Source organism: Pseudorca crassidens, chromosome 7 (genome assembly GCF_039906515.1).
Source record: "Pseudorca crassidens isolate mPseCra1 chromosome 7, mPseCra1.hap1, whole genome shotgun sequence".
In the NCBI taxonomy this organism is placed as follows: domain Eukaryota; kingdom Metazoa; phylum Chordata; class Mammalia; order Artiodactyla; family Delphinidae; genus Pseudorca; species Pseudorca crassidens.
This window is the reverse complement of record NC_090302.1, coordinates 24,334,851-24,356,649: the sequence shown is the minus strand read 5'-3', so window position 1 is coordinate 24,356,649 and position 21,799 is coordinate 24,334,851. Positions and strand designations below refer to the sequence as shown.

General features: G+C 38.7%; 1 protein-coding gene across 4 annotated transcripts in view; it reads right to left on the bottom strand.

Annotated features, from left to right (window-relative positions):
* The window catches only part of TMEM245 (transmembrane protein 245), a 104,181-nt gene that overhangs the window by 16,900 nt on the left and 65,482 nt on the right, over positions 1-21,799 (bottom strand). For 3 of the 4 annotated variants that reach the window (XM_067743715.1, XM_067743714.1, XM_067743716.1), the window contains 5 exons: positions 20,893-21,024; positions 16,837-16,959; positions 16,563-16,708; positions 5,597-5,697; positions 4,528-4,702 (listed from right to left, as the gene is read on the bottom strand). In XM_067743715.1, the coding sequence (XP_067599816.1) occupies positions 4,528-4,702; positions 5,597-5,697; positions 16,563-16,708; positions 16,837-16,959; positions 20,893-21,024 (677 nt within the window). The remainder of the gene's footprint in view (positions 1-4,527; positions 4,703-5,596; positions 5,698-16,562; positions 16,709-16,836; positions 16,960-20,892; positions 21,025-21,799) is intronic. The other variant, XM_067743717.1, reaches the window with a different exon arrangement.

The window sequence follows — 21,799 nt, the reverse complement described above, 5'->3', positions numbered from 1 at the left end:
AAGGCCTCATGAGGAAAATATTTGATAAAAAGCCCAAGATTTTTATTTCATAGGAGAGTCATAACTGTTTTCCAGCTTATCACAGTGTCACTGACATAACTGGAATGAAATAAGACACAGGCAGACCTCAGAGATACTGCAGGTTTGGTTCCAGACCACCATAATAAAGCCAAATCTCACAATAAAGTGAGTCACATGAAATTTCTGGTTTCCCAGAGTATATAAAAATTATGTCCACACTGTACTGTAGTCTTTTAAGTATACAATAGCATTACGTGTAAAAAAAAGTACATACGTTAATTTAAAAATACCTGATTGGTAAAAATGCTAACTATCATGTAAGCCTTCAGCAAATTGTAATCTTTTTGCTAGTGGCGAGTCTTGTCTCGATAGTGACGGCTGCTGACTGATCAGCACGATTGGTTGCTGACGGCAGGGGCAGCTGTGGCAATTTCTCAAAACAAGACAACAATGAAGTTTTGCTGCATCCACTGACTCTTCCTTTCATAGATGATTTTTCTGTAGCATGCAATGCTGTTTGAGAGCATTTTACCCACCACAGAACTTCTTTCAATATGGGAGTTAATCCTTTCAAACCCTGCTTCTGCTTTATCAACCAAGTTTATGTAATACACTAGATCCTTTGTTGCCATTTCAACAATCTTCACAGCATCTTTACCAGAAGTAGATTTCATCACAAGAAGCCACTTTCTTGGCTTATCCATAAGCAAAGAAAATTAAAGTTTTATCATGAGACTGCAGTAATTCAGTTACATCTTCAGACTCCACTTCTAAATCTAGTTCTCTTGCTATTTCCACCACATCTGCAGTTACTTCTTCCACTGAAGTCTTGAACCCCTCAAAGTTATCCATGAGGGTTGGAATCAACTTCTTCCAAACTTCTGTTAATGTTGATATTTTGACCTCTTCCCATGAAATACGAGTGTTCTTAATGGTGTCTAGAATGCTGAATGCTTTCCAGAAGGTTTTCAATTGACTTTACCCAGATCCATCAGAGGATCTGGGTAAAGTCTTACATAATAAGACTTGAAAGTTGAAATTACTCCTTGAACCACAGGCTGCAGAATGGATGTTGTATTACAGGCATGAAAACAACATTAACCTCATTGCACATCTCTATCAGAGGTCTTGGGTGACTGGGTACATTGTCAAATAAGCCAAAGTATTTTTTTGTTTTGTTTTGTTTTTGTTTTTGTTTTTGTTTTTTTGCGGTACGCGGGCCTCTCACTGCCGTGGCCTCTCCCGTTGCAGAGCACAGGCTCCGGATGCGCAGGCCCAGCGGCCATGGCTCACGGGCCCAGCCACTCCGCAGCACGTGGGATCCTCCCGGACCGGGGCACAAACCCGCGTCCCCCGCATCGGCAGGCGGACCCCCAACCACTGCGCCACCAGGGAAGCCCAAGCCAAAGTATTTTGAAAGGAATCATTTTTTTCTGACCAGTAGGTCTCAAGAGTAGGCTTAAGATATTCAGTAAACCATGTTGCAAATAGATGTGCTGTTATCGAGGTTTTGTTGTTTCATTTCTCGAGCACAGGCAGAGTAGATTTAGCACAATTCTTAAGGGCCCTGGGATTTTTGGAATGGTAAATGAGCACTGGCTTCAATTTAAAGTCACCAGCTGCATTAGCCCCTAGCAATAGAGCCAGCCTGTCCTTTCAAGCTTTGAAGCCAGGAGTTGAAAGTCCTAGGTGGCATCTTTTTCCAAGAGAAAGTTGTTTCGTCTACATTGAAAATCTGTTTAATGTAGCCACTTTCATTATTTCTCTTTAGCTAGACCTTCTGGATAACTTGCTGCAGCTTCTACATCAGCACTTGCTGCTTCACCTTGCACTTTTATGTTCTGGAGACAGCTTCTTTCCTTAAACCTTACGAACCAACCTCTGCTAGCTTCAAACGTTTCTTCTGCAGCTTCCTCACCCCTCACAGCCTTCACAGGGTTGAGAAGAGTTAGGGTCTTTCTCCAGATTAGGCTCTGGCTTAAGGGAATGTTGTGGCTGGTCTGATCTTCCATCCAGAATACCAAAGCTTTCTCCGTATCAGCAAAAAGGCTGCTTTGCTTTCTTACCATGTGTGTGTTCACTGGAATAGCACTTTTCACTTCCTTCAAGAACTTGTTCTTTACATTCACAACTTGGCTAACTGACTCAAGAGGCCTAGCTTTCAACATACCTTCTTCACTAAGTTTAATCATTTCTAGCCTTTGATTTAAGTGAGAGGTGTCTGTCTCTTCCTTTCACTTGAACACTTAGAGGCCACTGTAAGGGTATTAATTGGCCTTATTTCAATATTGCTGTATCTCAGGGACTAGGGAGACCCAAGGAGAGGGAGAAGATAAGGGAACGGCTGGTTGGTGGAGCAGTCAAAACACATACGACATTTATCAATTAAGTCTGCCACCTTATATGGGTGTAGTTCATAGCACCCCAATACAATTACAATAGTAACATCAAAGATCACTGATCACAGATCATCATAAAAAACATGATAATAAAAAAGTCTGAACTATTGCAAGAATTACCAAAATGACACAGAGACACAAAGTGAGCAAATGCTGTTGGAAAAATGGTGTCAATAGACTTGCTCAACACAGCGTTGCCACAAACCTTCAATTTGTTTAAAAAAAAAAAAAGCAATATCTGTGAAGCGCAATAAAGTGAAGTACAATAAAATGAGGCATACCTGTAGATTACAGCAGCACAGCACACTGATAATAACATATGACCACTGACATAAGAGGGACTTAAAAATAAGGTATATTTTGTTTGTTTCTAGTTTCTAAACACAGATGATTAGAACAATTTAGTGAAGGGAAAATAACTAAATACCTTGGAAGGATATCCTGTACTGTATTACAATTCAGTAACATTTAAGGTGAGCTAGTCTTCAGGAAACCAATAAATTATATTTGTAATTTATTTGTCTTCTTCATTCCAAAAAGGATTTAGGGCAATATTCCATGTTACACTATATAAGCAAGCATTTTCCCTAAACAATACATTTAAGGAAAATTTTTATCAAAAATGCTTAAAGCTTAAAAAAAAAAAAAGTGTGGGAGCTTTTAAATAAAAGCTTAATTTATTACAAAATAAAATAAAGCAAGTTACGTAAAATTTTTCATTTCCTAATCATGTTGGTTAAATAAGGCGTTACTTTATTATTAAGATAGAACTATACCTAAGTCTTAAATTCTAGCTAAAAACCCTGATATAAAATTTACAGCAAAGTTTAAAGAAATGAAAACACTTAACTATAAATCATGTAACTACTCTTATGGTTTAAATTTCAACTATTAAATGTTAGTTAAGCTCACTATGAAGTTCTCCTGTTATCTTTAAATTTTAGGCAAAATAGTTCCCCTAAGGCTTGCTGATGGAGTTGCTTGTTTCTTGTTGCTCTGGAACTTTGGGGCTTCTTAGTTGTTCTATATCATTTATTTTCTGTTTTAACTTACTAGAGAGAAAACAAGGTAGCATATGACTGGTCTCTTCATAATTTCAAATTAACTGAAGGGTCCTCTTCCTGTAAACTTAGACCCTGTCTACGCTTATTGTGATGAGTTTTACTTAAAGAAAATTTAAAATATTAACTATTATAATAGTTTCAGTGGGCCATATTCTGAATTTGAGTAGCTAAATAAAATTCAATATTTGTCACATCCTAGATTGTAATAAGCAATGTTAATCTGGATACGTGACTAAATGAGAATCAGCTTGATTTACTGAATGCAATTTCTAAGAGACATCAAAACCTACAAAAACAGATATTTATTATATTGCCAAAGTTTGGCTTCTGCCTTAAATTTAATCTGCATTCATCATAGAACCATACTATAATATCTAAAGAAAGCACTGCTTGTCAGATACGAACTTGATGAGGTTTCATTTTACATGGAAATCCTCAAACTTAGAACCTAATAATGTGTTTCTCTGAAAGCAAAGAAGTTCTGAAAATAACTACTAACTTGTTATCGTACTTAAAATATTTTTATTTTGAAGTATGTACAGTAATTCTTTTTTTCCTAGGTTAAATGTCACTAAACCAGAGGATTATTCACAATTTTTAGTCTCATGTATTGTAAATAAAACTTATAACAAAATAGCATACCTTGTAAATGATATTAATTAAATTAAACTTTGATTATATCAGTGGGATCACAAAAGATTACTTCACTGAAAATCCTACCACCAGTCCTTTCTCCCATGCCCAAAAGGAAAAAACAAAATCTTCTTAAAAAAGGCCAAAGAGGGCTTCCCTGGTGGCACAGTGGTTGAGAGTCCACCTGCCGATGCAGGGGACATGGGTTTGTGCCCCAGTCCAGGAAGATCCCACATGCCGCGGAGAGGCTGGGCCCGTGAGCCATGGCCGCTGAACCTGTGCTCCGCAACGGGAGAGGCCACAACAGTGAGAGGCCCGCGTACCAAAAAAAAAAAAAAAAAAAAAAAAAGGCCAAAGAAATTCCTGGATATCATTCATCACCAACTTCAGAAGTTCTGTGGAATACTTACCCTGATATATCAGAATAGATGGCAGTATCTACAAAGTATGTTGGCAAGAGATGAAAAACCAACAGTAAGATGGCTTTGCATCCTAAGCCTTGTGTAAGCCACAGGTCTAGAACTGCAGGTACTGCTGCCCAATATGTGCCTAGAAATGGCACTGCTCCAAGGATTGCTGCTAAAGCTAATAAAGATTAAAAGAAGAAAAAGCAACTTATCATCAGCAAAGCAATAACAAGACAGCAGAATCTAATCACTAGCTCCTACTACTTAAAAATTTCCACCAGAACAAGTTAAACAAATACAAACTCAAATTTTAGGGGAATGATATGCCCTGTTTAACTGAATTTGCTAGTTGAATGAGGTCCAAGATCTTCAAACTGGATCATGAAAATCTTTCTGAAGTGTGTGTTTACTTCATGAATCTGTTCTTAAGCAACAAAATTTTAGTGTCCCACAGTTGTTATTCTCAATCAATGGTTAGTTAATACGTATGCAGGTGGCCCTCCATATCCTCAGATGTGGAACCTGCAAATACAGAGGGCCAAAGGACCTGAGCATCCGCAGAATTTGGTATCCTCAGGGGGTCCTGAAACCATACCCTCAGGGATACCAAAGGACAACTGTACAGTCCTATAATATAACTATAGAGCACTGGTCAAATATTTGTACTGATTCCAAAGCCAAATCAGAAATTAGTTCCTAAATCTCGGATAAGAACGTATATTCTTTACCTTGCTTCTTTCTAATAAAAATGAAGTGTAATTTCAATAAAAACACCAAAAATAACCCTGCTAACTGAAGGACCTTACTTTACACTCATCCCTTTCCAGAACAGTATGATCAATTAACAAATAAGTATTTGTTATTTATGCAGTGCTTCCTATATGCTGGGTATTGTTTTAACTACTGGGGATACAGCAATAAATAAACATTCCAGATCATATTTCTGCTCCTAATCTGGACTAGATTAGATCTCAAAATTTAGCACTTTAAATTTAAGGAAGCTGACAGTATATGTAAAATGGCTTAGTGTTCCTTAAATAGAGGACAGCAGAAGTTATGATACAGTTGTTACCTGATGGTATGAAGACAATATTGATGCCAAATATAGTATGAGTCAGCCAGGTGTATAGTCCGTAGAAGCCAGCCATTTTGAGGGAAGCATCAAACACCCCTCTAGAACGTCCAAAGATAAAAGGGAAAGAAAATAAACACAGTATCATACTGTGATTCAGAAAAATCAATATTCCTAGGCTTCTGGCTACTTTATCCAAATCTGATAATAGCTTCAATTTTTCCAATGGCCTGAGAATGCTTTTTTCATTTTATTTCAGAGAAACATAAAAATCTTGTATTGAAAACTTGAAATAGATTTACTAAACTGTTCTTTAAATTTCTCTAATGAAAAGATAACTGAAATAAAACACCTTAAAATACCCTATTCACTGAAATAACTCATCAACTCTTCACTTCTAAAGCAGATCGCTCACCACCAAAATAAAGAGAAAGAAAAATAAGTGTGAATATCTTATTTCTGAGGATGTAGTTAAATTTGGAGACATCCAGGCTGTGGCCAGCCCTCCCCTTTGGGAGGAGCAAGTGAGGAATACTATAGCCGGTACTTCATCAGTCCTTCTTCTCGTTAACAAAATGCTCTCACACATCTTAAACCATGCAACCCAACCTACAAAGTAACTTATAAAAATGCTATCAAAGAATGCAGGTCATTGGGTGAGAATTTACAAAAAAATCTTATTAATTCCGAAGTAAAATCAGAGAGGAAAATACAAGAGGTGTAAAAACAGACAGACATATTCCGTGATTAATAGGAATGAAAATACGCAATCTCAGGTACTTCATTTTTGCTTTTCAGTTGGAAGATTAAGGTAGTACTGTATAAGGAGGAGAAATAAGGAACTGCTCAGGGAGAGCACAAAGGCAGCAAATCTGAAGTTATCCCAAGGTATCACAAAGTTACAAAAAACAGGAATCTGTGGGGTGCACGGGACGCACGCTTATATACTCATGAGAGAAGGAAAAGCTGTTTGTGATTTAAAAAAGCAGAGACGGTGGCAGCAATGTAACACTGTACACACAAAAGGACACACCAAGATTTTCCAAAGCATCCCAAGAGGTGTACTGGGAGAGTAAGTCAAACTCTGGAATCCAGTGACTCAGTCATTTCATAGGGTTCTGAGACATGCATTTGGGGACAGAGTGGCTCTCAAAATTGTGAAACCTTGTCATACTGACCAGCAGCTTTCACTGAAAAAAGTGCCGTAGGCTCTCTAACAATAAGGACACAGGCTAAAGAGATACCAAAAGACTTAAAGTAAGGGAGATAGCCCACAGGAAATATAAAAGATCTGAACAGTAACTGATTAGAAGACATGGAGGAAAAAAAGAACACGAGAGATTCAGTTTTAAACCTGAGGGAGAAAGAATGGCAGTGTCTCAAAGTCATGGAGAACCCCAGAATGGGCGAGGACATGGAAGAAAAGGGAACATGTTTAGTTTGGGCAGTGTTAAGTCGAAAAAGGATGATGAAAATAAATACCCTGGAGGTAGCTGGAAATAAGAGACAAGGCTTAATAGCGACCTTGGGACAAGAAATTTGAGATACACCAAATAATCATAGGATAGGGTAAGATATCCCAAGGGGCAAGCCTAGAAAGAATGGGGCAATGAGCTCTGTTCTCATAAGGGACCTAAGGACAAAGATACACCAGCCAAAGAGATAATGAAATCATTTCTCTAGTAGAAAGAAAATCACTAGAGTACACTATTCCCAGAGAGCAAGGGAGAAGGAAGCTTTTGAGAATGAGGGAATAATAATATCAAATATCATGGAAAGATTAATGAGCACAAAGTCTAAGAAAAAAAGTACAGAATCTGACTAGAATGGGGAAGGGGGGCTGGTGAGAAAAGATATAGATGTGATATTTCGATCAAACTTACGGTGTTTTAAAATTTTTAAGCCAAAAATAAGTTGACATCAAAGTGCAATGGAAATGTAAGGCCAGACACTATCACATTCTTAGAGGAAAACATAGGCAGAACACTCTATGACATAAATCACAGCAAGATCCTTTTTGACCCACCTCCTAGAGAAATGGAAATAAAAACAAAAATAAACAAATGGGGCCTAATGAAACTTAAAAGCTTTTGTACAGCAAAGGAAACCATAAACAAGACCAAAAGACAACCCTCAGAATGGGAGAAAATATTTGCAAATGAAGCAACTGACAAAGGATTAACCTCCAAAATTTACAAGCAGCTCATGCAGCTCAATAACAAAAAAACAAACAACCCAATCCAAAAATGGGCAGAAGACCTTAACAGACATTTCTCCAAAGAAGATATACAGATTGCCAACAAACACATGAAAGAATGCTCAACATCATTAATCATTAGAGAAATGCAAAACAAAACTACAATGAGATATCATCTCACACCGGTCAGAATGACCATCATCAAAAAATCTAGAAACAATAAATGCTGGAGAGGGTGTGGAGAAAAGGGAACACTCTTGCACTGTTGGTGGGAATGTAAATTGATACAGCCACTATGGAGAACAGTATGGAGGTTCCTTAAAAAACTACAAATAGAACTACCATACGACCCAGCAATCCCACTACTGTGCATATATCCTGAGAAAACCATAATTCAAAAAGAGTCATGTACCAAAATGTTCATTGCAGCTCTATTTACAATAGCCAGGACATGGAAGCAACCTAAGTGTCCATCAACAGATGAATGGATAAAGAAGATGTGGCACATATATACAATGGAATATTACTCAGCCATAAAAAGAAATGAAATTGAGTTACTTGTAGTGAGGTGGATAGACCTAGAGTCTGTCATACAGAGTGAAGTAAGTCAGAAAGAGAAAGACAAATACTGTATGCTAATACATATATATGGAATCTAAGGGGAAAAAAATGTCATGAAGAACCTAGGGTTAAGATGGGAATAAAGACACAGACCTACTAGAGCACAGACTTGAGGATATGGGGAGGGGGAAGGGTAAGCTGTGACAAAGTGAGAGAGTGGCATGGACATATATACACTACCAAATGTAAAATAGATACCTAGTGGGAAGCAGCCGCATAGCACAGGGAGATCAGCTAGGTGGTTTGTGACCACCTAGAGGGGTGGGATAGGGAGGGTGGGAGGGAGGGAGACGCCAAGAGGGAAGAGATATGGGAACATATGTATATGTATAACTGATTCATTTGTTATAAAGCAGAAACTAACACACCATTGTAAAGCAATTATACTCCAATAAAGATGTTAAAAAAAAAAGTAAAGTATTTATCATAAACCTTGGACATAGTAAGAATTCAATGAATCTTAACTGATTCTAAAAAAAAAAAAAAAAAGTGCAATGGAATACCACAACTGAATCACCCCTCTAGGTGGCAAGTAAGCAAAGCTCAATCCAAAAAGGACCACTCGTAGGAGAACAGTCTCCTTCTAGCTCTGGGAATATTGACTGTTGGTAATATTCTCACTAAGGCAACTTTTAAGTAATTTTGTAGACCCTAAATGCACTACCTATTGTTCGCAGTAACTAAACATTTTCATGTAGCCCAATGAGGGAAGTAAAGACGATATATTTCCCCTACCTTATGATCTGGCACACAGTTTTTTAGAAAGCAGAGAAAAATCTTCTAATAATTTACTAAGAGAATTTTTTAACTCCTTCAAATTCCTAGCCATTTTTTCTCCTCTCTTTCTTCTACATAAGTTTTATTGAACTATAATTTACCAACAATAAAACTCACCAACTTTAAGCATATGATTCCGTGGATTTTGACAAATGTATACAGTTGCCTAACTACCACCAGAATCAAAATATAGAATGTTAGCATCATTCCCAAAAAGTTTCCTCATGCCCTGTTATAGTGAATCCCTCCCTGAGCCCTGGTCTCTGACAGCCACTAGATATGCTTTGTCACTACAGTTTTGCCTTTTCTAGAATTTTGTACTAACAGAATCATACATTACGTACCTTTTAAAAAGAAATGTGGTAAAATATACATAACATGAAACTTACTATTTAACCGTTTTTAAGTGTACAGTTCAGTAGTGTCAAGTACATTCCCACTGTCATTACACAGCTTTTGCTGTTTGGTTTCCTTAACCTAGTACAATGCTTTTGAGGTTCATCCACACAGTAGTTTGTTCCTTTTAAATTGCTGAGTAGTATTCCATTATCTGGATATACCACAATTTGTTTATCCATTCACCAGCTGATGGGCATTTGGGCTATTTCCAGTTTGGGGCTATTGTGAATAATGCTGCTATGAACATTTAAGCACAAGTTTTGGTCATATGCTTTCAATGCTTTTCAGTAAATGCCTTAGAGTGAAGATGCTGGGTAATATGGTATCTGTTTAACATTTTAAAGAAACGTTAGCAACTGTTTTTATCTCTCCATTCAGAGAAAACCTATAGTCTATGGACACCCAGCCAGAAGTTACTGCCTGCTACATCACACCACATCTCAAGGTGTAAGGCTTAAACTTCATACTTATGGTATTACGAGGGTGGATGCTGGCAGAAAGAACAATTCAGCTCATGAAAAGCTAAATGACAACGCATCTGGAGTCCCCAGTAACTGACCTGACACACACTTGGCGCTCAATAACAGTGGCTATTATTGGAGCTACTGTTATCAGGTATCAAGTTCACCAGTCTCATATGCATGTAGCATACAGTCTTCCTCCACTATCCACCTCAATCTTTTTTTTTTTTTAATATTTACTTATTTAATTTATTTATTTGGCTGCGTCGGGTCTTAGTTGTGGAACACGGGGTCTTGGCTGAGGCATGCAGGATCTTTCGTTGTGGCGCACGGGCATCTCTCTAGTTGTGGTGTGTGGGGTTTTCTCTCTCTAGTTGTGGCACACGGGCTCCAGGGCATGTGAGCTCTGTAGCTTGTGGCACGCAGGCTCTCTCGTTGAGGCGTGTGAGCTCACTAGTTGTGGCGCACGAGCTTAGCTGCCCCGCAGCATGTGGGATCTTAGTTCCCTGACCAGGGATCGAACCCGCGTCCCCTGCACTGGAAGGCGGATTCTTTACCACTGGACCACCAGGGAAGTCCCAATCTTTTCTTTTGAGTGGAAGAATATCTGCGTGTGCTCCACCTTCTAAGACACCTCTTTTCAGTGACTCTTTAAAGACTGAGAGTTGTTCTCTAACTACATCTCCAGGCTTTCCCAGCACTCAGCAGTTGGAGAATCAAATTCAGAAGACTCAGGAGGCTCTTTTCCTCCCCTCTTTCGGTAGCTCAGTTAATCTGGCTCAGCAGGCCTGATTTAGCTCAACAGATGAGACTGACACCAACCCCTGAGCTGGAGGCTCCCCCTTTCTAACAAGGCCACATCCTCACTCAGAGACCTTCCACTGTCAGACAGTCCTATAGATGTTCCCCTGCCCCGTGCCATATGGAGACTGTTACAAGGCAGGGGTCCCCTCTACTGAAGGCAGGCCATAGCGCATCCCATCCAGTTAGGCCTCATCTAAGCATACCTCTCTGTGAATAAAAGTTCCAAGTTGATACACAATCAGCTTTTTGTCTAAGTGTAATTATACTTGTATAATTATGACACATAAAGGTTTGTGTGTCCCTGCCTCGTTTACACAACTACATATCTAACTCCTCTGTACCAGAGACCTAAATTGACTTCAAATGACTGGTTAGAATTTTAATTCTTAACCAGCGCTCTGTGTTTATCCTTTATAAACTCTGAGATGAAACTGTTGTTTTCACAAATTTTTTACTTCTGCTCTCAGCCCCCTCTTATTTCTGACCGAAAGTATTTGTGTTACTTTTCCAAACTGAGTGAGAGAGAACTAGCCAGCCAACTCAGGATTTCATCAGATGACTTGCTTTTAATGGAGTGAGACTTGAAGCAAGGACATGGGTGGGGAGAATGAAAAACCATAGTCAAGAAGCTCTGTGCCCTCAGGGTACACAGGGCCCTAGACCACAAACAAGTAGGAAGCACAGTCTAAGGGAAAAGAAAGAAAAGGAGAGTAAAGAGTCCACAATCAAATTCTGCCTACTCCTGACATTTCCTTACACTGGTTCTGCCCTCTTTTCTTTCTAAAGGTCAGACAGGAAGACTATTAGACTATCATTCCCCAGGGAACAACAGTAGTCTACCCTCACTGCCACACAGTGCACCTCAAGTAGAAGGTGAGCTAGTGGGGAGGGCAGGCATGTTCAGAGACCCCGCGTATAAAATGACCAATCAGGGATCCCTTCATTACAACCCCCTCCCTTTCCTGATTCACTAGCCACCCCAGAGACCCAGCTCCACAGTAGAAGGTACAGAAACTTGGTTGACACTGGATTTCCATTCCAGAGGGGAATGGTCACGCTGTGCACGCAGACCTAGCGTGCTGGTGAGGGGCTCAGGGAGAGCTGCTCCCACAGACGCCTTCCATCCCCACTGGAAATAACTGTGAATCACACACACAAGCATACGACTATGGCATCACATTAAATCGTGTGGAGTCCTTGGCAGCAGTAAATACTAATTCAATATTTTTATTTAATTAACACGTTGTTTTGTGTCTTTGACAGTGCCTACCGATCATGGATACTTACTCTAGTGCTAATTAAAAAAATCAACAAGAGGTTGTTTCAATTACATACGCAAATAGCAAACATTTGTATCTCAACACTAGTTGTATTATGAGCCTAAGTTCATTAAAATGAACTTAGCAATTTTTAAAGCACCACAAAGAGAAACTAAATACAAGACAAAGTTTTTAAAAGTCATTTCCCTTGGAAACTTGAAGCAAAGGTTTAAGCTTATTAAACTGATCTTTAATCAAGTAGGTTAAAAAGGCATTATATTTATTGACTTGGTTATTATTTAAGAACTCTATTAATTTTAATTTTCCCAAACATGCATAAGAGATTCTGCCTCTCTATTTCAGCGTTAGATCTCTTCAAATAAATGAAAATATATTTTCTTACAGCTTTAAACGCTTCCTTGTACATTTTAATTTAAACAAATGTTTATAACCTTCAATCCACAAGAATTTCTAATGAATATTTAATATTTCCAGTAAAATCTGGAAATACTGATTTACTAAATGATCGACGCTGATTTTTTTTTTTTAACCCAAATACTTTTAATTCTGCAAAACTGGAGGGAAGCATGTTCACCGAAAATCTCACAGTACACACATTCTCCCATCAAATTCATCACTAGGACTCCCACCCACCGGCCCTGAAAAGCTGTAATCCCACAAGCAAGAGCCCTACCCGTGTGCATGCACTCATGTGAAAATATCACACACACTAAATTGCACTGAGGCCGTGACAACATGCAACTTAGTAATGTGCAATATCTCCACCAGAGCAAGCAGAATGGAGCATCGGGGAAGAAGGGTGTGATGCAAACATTCAGGACACAACATGCTCTAAGGGGAGGAAAATGGTTTAGGGGTAACGGATGCATGCCACTAACTCAAAAATTCATGAAATGAAAACCCAATCACAAATGTATTCGGTTTAGAAGAATACTCATTCAGAATGGAGAAAAATAACTAAGGTTCAGAAATTCAATGAGACAGTGATTATCTAGTAGCCACATATTTCAGAAGGCAAAGCTTGAAGAACAAAGACACTTTCACTGTCTGGACATGCAGTTAACTCCCAATTTCAATTCCACTTTTAACTTATTAATGGATCATATAAAATGAGTTTAATAATTCACTTAACTGCAACATTGATGACAACTAATGACTGATGCTTATAAAACCCGACATCACTGATAATTCACACACTAAACTTCAGTCTCAGGGCATTATGATAATATTTTCATGATCATTTGTATAATATTTTCCCTCTTAAAATCTTTCTCCATGAAGAAACATATTCCATCTTGAACATAATCCTTAAGAATGAAAAAACTGACAGGAGCTTGTAGAACTAGAACTCATTGTTATCTTACATATATGAGAAAGTTCTTCAGAGGTATCTATGTATGACTGTATATTTTAAGCCTTGAATTTGACCCAGTAAAGAAATAAAAAGCACTCAGGCTGCTAAAAATCAACCTGAATTACAATCTATAATTTATATAACTTGATATAGCTGTGGTTAGAAAAATGGCCCAGCCTATATAACAAGTTATCTCGTCTGTACCATATTTTTCAGACTCACAGAAATCTATCAATTTTGAGAACAATTAGGATTGTAGTGTTGGTTGTTAATTTTTTTTCTGTATTAAAAATAAGTCCTCTATGTGACTTTTACCACAATAAAAAAACATTAACCTTTGCTCTGCACCTGAAACTATCACAGCATTGTTAATCGGCTATACTCCAATACAAAATAAAAAGTTAAAAACAAATTTAAAAAAATAAGATAAAATGAATGGTTTTTGTACGAGTATACATTAGAACCAAGACATGGGCTATTCTTATAGTACATAATTAGTGTGTACAATCCCAAGAAGATAAAGCAAATCTAACCTGTGAAAAGACATATATTTCCTCATATCTATGTAGATGACTGTACGCTCTCTAACCTCAAACTCCTTCCTGAACCAAAGACCTAATTTTTTTAAATTTTTATTGAAATATAGTTGACTTACAATGTTCTGTTAGTTTCAGGTGTAAAGTGTACAGTTATACATATATAACAAAGTTATACAAAGATTCAGTTATACATATATATGAATATATATATTCTTTTTTACATTCTTTTCCATTATAGGTTATTACAAGATATTGAGTATAGTTCCCTGTGCTATACAGTAAGCCCTTGTTATCTATTTTACATACAGTAGTGTGTGTATTTTATTAACCCCAAGCTCCTAATTTAACCCTTCCTCCAGCCTTGGTAACCATAAATTTGTTTTCTATTTGTTTTGTAAATAAGTTCATTTGTATCCTTTTTTTAGATTCTACGTATAAGCGATATCATGTGATATTTGTCTTTCTCTGCAAAGAACTAAATTTTTAGCTGCCAGCCTCATGTGTCCATGTGAGTAACAGTACCACGAATTTAATTCATCATCTTTTGTTCCAACCATCTCCTGGAAGAAGGCATCATGGTATACCAGAAGAATGTGTGATCTCAATCAGCTGAACTTAGGTATAAATCACAGCTCTGCTTACCAGTTCCAAGGAACCATGACATTAAAGAATAATCTTTAAAACAAAGGAGGTGGCATATTTGGTATAAAAAAAAATGACTCAATGACAGACATTTAGAGGATGGCCAGCTGTGCTAGTAAAGGTTACTTCAGGAAAAAGAAGTATCTTTCTTGAAGTTCTTTATGGACAAGCTAGATACTTTTCTGTAAGACTTGGCTTAAGTCACACTGACTAGAGGATTATGGCAGCCTTTGATATGGCTGATTCCATAGCTTTATCCTATTGGGAAGATAGTTATTTTTCCTTTTTGGTAAAGTATTTGCATAAACTTTTTTGAGACAGATGTCACTTAGATACACTAAAGTTAATCTATTGATAGATTAATAAAGATGAAAACCAATGGTCAAATAGGCTTAGAAGGGATGCTAAAGCCAGCAAGTATCTTTCCTGAAGACAACTTCACCCTGAAAGCTGTTACAGTAGACAATATACTCCCAAACCCAGAATATTTACATGGATGGCTCCATGTGGATACCTGGGAGCACCAAAGGGGATAAGAGCTTTTTTGGTTTTAATCCCACCTACTGTCAAATAAAGTAGGAGGAAAAACAGAAAACCTAGCAAAGTTTCCAGAGAAAATATATTTTAGGTGCATGCATGCTATTTGAATGTAACCAAGGGTTTTCCAAAGATCAAAGTGGTATCCTCACCAGCTGTCACATGAACACAGTGAAAAAATAAGCCAAAATCAGTCAGACAGAATTATCAGGTCAAATCAACATTTCTGTGGCAGACTAGTTTCAAGAAATTCCCATTTTCTTAAAAGTATGTGGAAACAGAAATGCCAGCCAAAGATTCACTATTCAAGAGAAGCTTTAGACCACCTAACAGCTTATTAGAAAAAGGAGCTCTAATGGATAACATGAGGATTTCATTTGAGTAGCTATTCGTAAGAAGTCAAAATGAAGTAGAGTCTTATTAATGAGTTAGAGCAATGAGGGACAAAGTTTTGGGAAGGAGCTGAGACAAGGCTGCAAAAGGCCTCTCCCTACCTGACATGATGAAGAGGAAAAAGAAAAAGGCATCAGTGACTTGGAAAGAGGATATGAAGAATAAAAGCTGAAGAATCATCTCATTCAGAAATCAAGCCTGCAATACATAGACCCCAGAAGACATGATGGAAATTTCTGGCTGGAACCTGCGATACACACAGAGCGCGTGACTTGGAAATAACCCCAAATTTTGCATTTCCGGTATCCAAACTACCCTCTGCAGAGGACACAGCCTGGCTGCAGAGCGACAGAGGAAGAAACAGGAAGGCCACCTACTCTCCTCCCCAAGCAAAGCTAGAATTCCTGAGAATACAAGGAGGGTTCTGAGAGAAGCTGAGGTGTATGTGTGGTGCAGGGTGCAGGAGGGGCTTCTCCCGAGCAAATTATGTGACGATTAGAAGCTGCAGCAAGGGCCTGGGGACAGGCCATTAGACCTTTGTACATCACAGGCTTGACAGTAAGATATTAAAACTGTTTTACATTAATCTCTCAAAGGAGATGTTAAAAATCTGAAAATACCAGGGGTTTCCCTGGTGGCGCAGTGGTTGAGAGTCCGCCTGCCGATGCAGGGGACACAGGTTCGTGTCCCGGTCCGGGAAGATCCCACATGCTGCGGAGCGGCTGGGCCTGTGAGCCATGGCTGCTGAGCCTGCGCGTCCGGAGCCTGTGCTCCGCAACGGGAGAGGCCACAACAGTGAGAGGCCCACGTACCGCAAAAAAAAAAAAAAAAAAATTGAAAATACCAGCGTCCCTCAATAGCTTAGCACTGAATGTTACCAGGAAGGCTCAAGACAGAAAAATGGGCCTCTCATGGAGAGCAGTTTCTGAAGGAAGTAAGAACAGCATAAATTTTTTCCCTACCTGATAGCTTCTTCCACAGACTGGCCAATAATATTAGAAGAAGGACCTGGCTGAGATAGTGGTGTCAGGCTTATCACCCACTTCACTGGCTTGTAGTACTCATCACTGGAACTTAACAGATAAAATAGTGTGGTCAGGAAAATTATCTGCAAAACAAAGGACAGTACCTCCTAAAATATCACATTTGGAAACTACAGGAAGGAAACATAAATGGAACCAAGAATATGCTTTACTGCAGAAGGAGTGTGACACGTACTCATCTGTGTGTACATACCAGAGACAGAACAAAGTTGAGGAGGGCAGTCCCGCTGTAGAAGAGGATGGCCAGGAGCGTGGTGACAGTGGTGAAGAGCAGGCTCACGTTCCGGCTCATCACGATCCACAGGGACTCTAAGATCTGGCGAGGAGGGAAGGCTAAATATGAGAACTCATCCTCAGGAAAGAAGTTTCTACAGCTGTCTAGTGTGCTCTCATGGAGTGTTTTACTACCATAAACTGAAACAACAAGAACTGAGTATTATTTTATCTGAAAACATTTGAATGTTGATTAGTAAGGAAAATGGTTAAGTAAATTATGGTGAATGTACTACAAATAATAACAGGCAGCCATTAAAACATCTCTATTGGGCTTCCCTGGTGGCGCAGTGGTTGAGAGTCTGCCTGCCGATGCAGGGGACACGGGTTCGTGCCCCCATCCGGGAAGATCCCACATGCCATGGAGCGGCTGGGCCCATGAGCCATGGCCGCTGAGCCTGCGCGTCCAGAGCCTGTACTCCGCAACAGGAGAGGCCACAACGGTGAGAGGCCTGCGTACCGCAAAAAAAAAAAATCTCTATTATAACACAGAAAAATATTTTGTGATACAATGCTAAGTTTAAAGAACAGGACAAAAAAGCTTATTTATAGCATGATTATAACTATGAAAATGGCACGCATAGAAAAAATACCTACAGGAGAATATGCCAGAATGCAACCTGTAGTTGTATGTAGCTTGTAGGACCACAAGCACAGGCCAAGAAATTCTAACATTAGTCTGATTAGCTATACCTCCCCCACCGACTGGCCATCTTCAACTTAGAACCAACAACAAACACAAAAGCGTCACTTCAATGACTTCACTAAAGTCACAATAAAAGAAATGAACAGATGGGGTCAGAGCTCTGCAGCTGAAAACCTTTCCTCAGACAGATAATGACCCTATATCAAGACCTATTGAGTTCACCTGATCCATCACCTGCAAATTCACTAAAACCAGATGTTAATACATGTTAAATATTACTGAAAGAAGATGTATAATATCTATAACACACCTACGTGTTTTCACGTAGGTGTGTTATAGATATTTCCTATCTCTTCATGAACTTAAAGTCCCATATGATAATGTCTGTTCTATTATTCTCCCCAAGAGGACTATCCTTCCTCTTAATGAAAAACAAGGAAGCAAGATGATCAGAAAAACACCTTCCATTATAGTTTTCAAAATGCTCGCATAAACCTCACAGCAATGCAGCGAGGGAAGCAATGTAGATGATATCATCTTTATTTTACAGATATACAAACCGAAGCTCAGAGATTTTTAAAAACTTGCCCAAGGGCATGAAGCTAATAAGCGGAACTAGACCTAGGACCAGAACTCCTAATGGCTGGTTTTATTTTGCTGCCCTTTCCAAAAGAGAAGTTCTGTTTTTTGTCATATGCTCAAGTTATACCATCTCCTCCATGAAAGGCCTATCCATTCCTTTCCTACCTCAAATGTACCACTTATAAAGGCATATTTTGTTGTCCTCAGCATTTCTTGCAAACCTCAGCTCAGCCTTCATAAGAGGGCTTTGGCAGGCTAGTTTCATTTACAATAACTCCTTACATAAAATCTTGAAAATGCTTCATGATGCCTACAAAAATATGCATGATTGACTGTTTGACCTTATGGGATAAAGAATGAATGAATACTGCCACTGATTCTAAGAAACAAACCAACAATGCCCTTACTTGTGATTTTTACAAACATTCTTTTGGGGAATTCAGTCACTTTGGAATTTTTATCAAAAAATTTTTTTAAATAGTTTCTGGGTCATACTGATAGGAAATACTCTGTGGTAATTCTTAAGAAATTAACTGAATACATTAATTGTAGACTGGTAGTCACTAACAATCTAGTAACTTTTCTATGTACTCAAAGGGATTAGGAAGAAAGGTTCAGAAAAGAAGAAAGAGATGCTGGGTATTATAAAACCAAAAAGTTCAATCAAGGTCTGACCTTGACAGTTTCTTAAAATTTGTTCTGATGAGATAGGTGGTGATATTAAAGAATGTAACTTTTTTTTAATACTGTATAACAAAACGTGTCAATATTTAGAATTAGATATTAGTGAACCAATATTCCAAATGACCAGTGCACATTACAAAATCATGTAAGGGTAGAAGATCCATTCCTAGCCAAGATAGATCAAGGGACCTTAATATAGGGGAGTAGAAAAAGTTCACTGATACGGTTTCAAATTCTACACTGCAACTAACCTTTAAGAAATACCATTTGTTGAGTTTTGGTGCAGTATCAAAGAATAGTCACGATGATCTGAAAAGGTTATTAAAAGACTACCCTCTTTTCCAGCTACATATCTGTGTGAGGCTAGATTTCCTCATATACTTCAACCAAAACAACATATTCCAACAGACTGAATGCAGAAACAAATATGAGGTTTGCAAAATTAAACAGGTTTGCAAAAATGTAAAGAAAGCCACTCTTCACACTAAATCATTTTTTTTGTTTTGGAAAACGGTTATTTTTCAGACATAACAAGCATGCCCTTCATGTCAACAAGTAACGTTATTTTTTAGTGAATTGATAAATATTTTTAAAGTTCTCAGTTTTTTTTTTTGTTGTTGTTGTTGTTTTGCAGTACGCGGGCCTCTCACTGTTGTGGCCTCTCCCATTGCAGAGCACAGGCTCCGGATGAGCAGGCTCCGGACGCGCAGGCTCAGCGGCCATGGCTCACGGGCCCAGCCGCTCCGCGGCATGTGGGATCCTCCCGGACCGGGGCACGAACCCGTGTCCCCTGCATCGGCAGGCGGACTCTCAACCACTGCGCCACCAGGGAAGCCCTAAAGTTCTCAGTTTTAACTGCTAATACAATAAGTATCAATAGAACCTACATCAGCAAAAGCTCTTTGGAGTCCTCACACCAAAATCTGAGAGCCACTGGACTACAGAAAACAGAGGGAAGGGATTATCAAAAACAACATTCTTAGAATTGAAGGACATGAATTTCTAGATGTAATTTCAAACTGTTGTAGCTACATTAGGCCATTGGGAGAAAGGGAAAATGTGAGTGCAGGGATGGGTGAAGGGACTGGGTGAAGGGACCAAAGGAGTCGTAAGAAAACCCCAAGGGAGCTGTAAGGAAGCACTGAGGGACTTGTATCTTCATCTTCCATGTTAGGAAGCCAAAAGATAATATTGTAAAACCAAGAAAGAGCAGCATAAACATTATTTAAGAAATTTAGAGGTAAATACACAGAGAAAGCTAAAAGAATTGAGAGCTCTTTTTGGAGAATGAGACTGAAGTGGGGAAGCACAGAGCAGGGTCACTGCTATTTTTTATTAAAAACCTTAAAACATTTTTGACTTTAAGCTATGGTCATCTATTATTTTGATAAAAATTAAATTTTAAAAATATCTAGCACAGCAAACCTCCACTTTTATTAACATGATGAGAGTTACACGTTTATTCACAAGAGAAGTCTCCTCATCTCTGTGAAAAGCCACAGACCAAGATACCTCACAAAGTAGGCTATGGAATGAAGAATAGTCGCTGAAACTTGGCAACACGGCAAGCTGTTCCTTGCTGCCTTTGATCCTTTGGTAAACAAGGCAGAGGTGGGTGGTGCATGAGGGAAGGACAGGTGGGATGATAATAAGCGAAGCCTTTAAACATCCAGTCTCTCTAATGTGACTGGAACCATATTTCCATCTGCCAAAGGGCTTCACCCACCAAAGGTGGCTCCCTCTCTAGTGGTCCAACTGGGAACATTCTGGTCAGCCTAGGGGACAAGGATACCATCTCAGAATCTGAGAGCCACAGCATTACGTGTGCTACCTGAGTCAGCATCTCTTGGTTACTCTTCAACCACAGAGGAGGCATCAGGGAGTTACACCTGAGGCCTATGGCTTTTGGACATCTTTCTAGTGCATTTCGAACTCTCCAAACTGTAAATGTCATGGCATTAAAAACAGGGTACCGAAAGGCCTTTCAGTGTGTGAAGAAAACTGGGAATTAGAGTTTCTGTTTTTGTTTCTAAGTCCAGTTTAACTATAAATACTATTTCTTACCGAAAGAAATGTCTCAATGTTCTCATGGACAAAGGAAGCGATATCCTGCCAGTCCAGAATGTCTCCCAGCCAGCTATTCTGACGACTTATGTGCATCTTGTGTCCTTTGAGCCTTCCAGAGTGCGTTACATTCTATGGAATAGAACAGTTCAGACATGAAATCTCCATCTTAACCTAAAGAATAGGAGGTAAAAATAGCCTATTTTGTTTTAGGTCCACTTGAGCAATTTAGTAAGTGCACAAAGGTGAAAAACTTTTTATTATTTAAGAAATCAACAAAGAACTCCACCGAAAGACCTGAAATATATTTTTCTGTTTACATTCTAGTTACTGTGTCTCATTCTAGCTTAAAAGCTTCCCTTCTAAGTACGTTCATGAACACACTTTACTCGTCAGTATGTTCAACTGAACAGGAACGCAGCAGATACTTCCATCTTATTTTTCCCTTTTAGCCCCTCTAACCTTTCTCTTGGTCTCCCAGTTTTGCTTTTTTCCTCCTTTGCTCATCTCTCTTATTACTCCTCCATACACGCTAAAGGAAGCAGAGGGGAAATATGAAAAAGTACAGCTAAAACCAATATAATGTTATACGTCAATCATATCTCAATAAAACAGGGGAAAACAAGGGTCGGGGGGAATGTAGCTTGTCTATCTGGAAGAGAATTACATTGGCAGAAATGCAGGAATAACAGATTTGAAAGAGTGATGTGATGTATAAACAAAGTGACTGGTAAGGTTAAAATTTAGAAATAAAAGTAGATTCTTAACATTCTTGTGTTTCCATTCTCGCACTTTTTTCAAACAGCACTGTGATGCCTGCCTTCATTATGCAATGAAGACATTAGATCCTAGTAAAACAGGTAAAGAAAGCAATGCACTTACCCACTTACAAACCTATGCTTTTAAA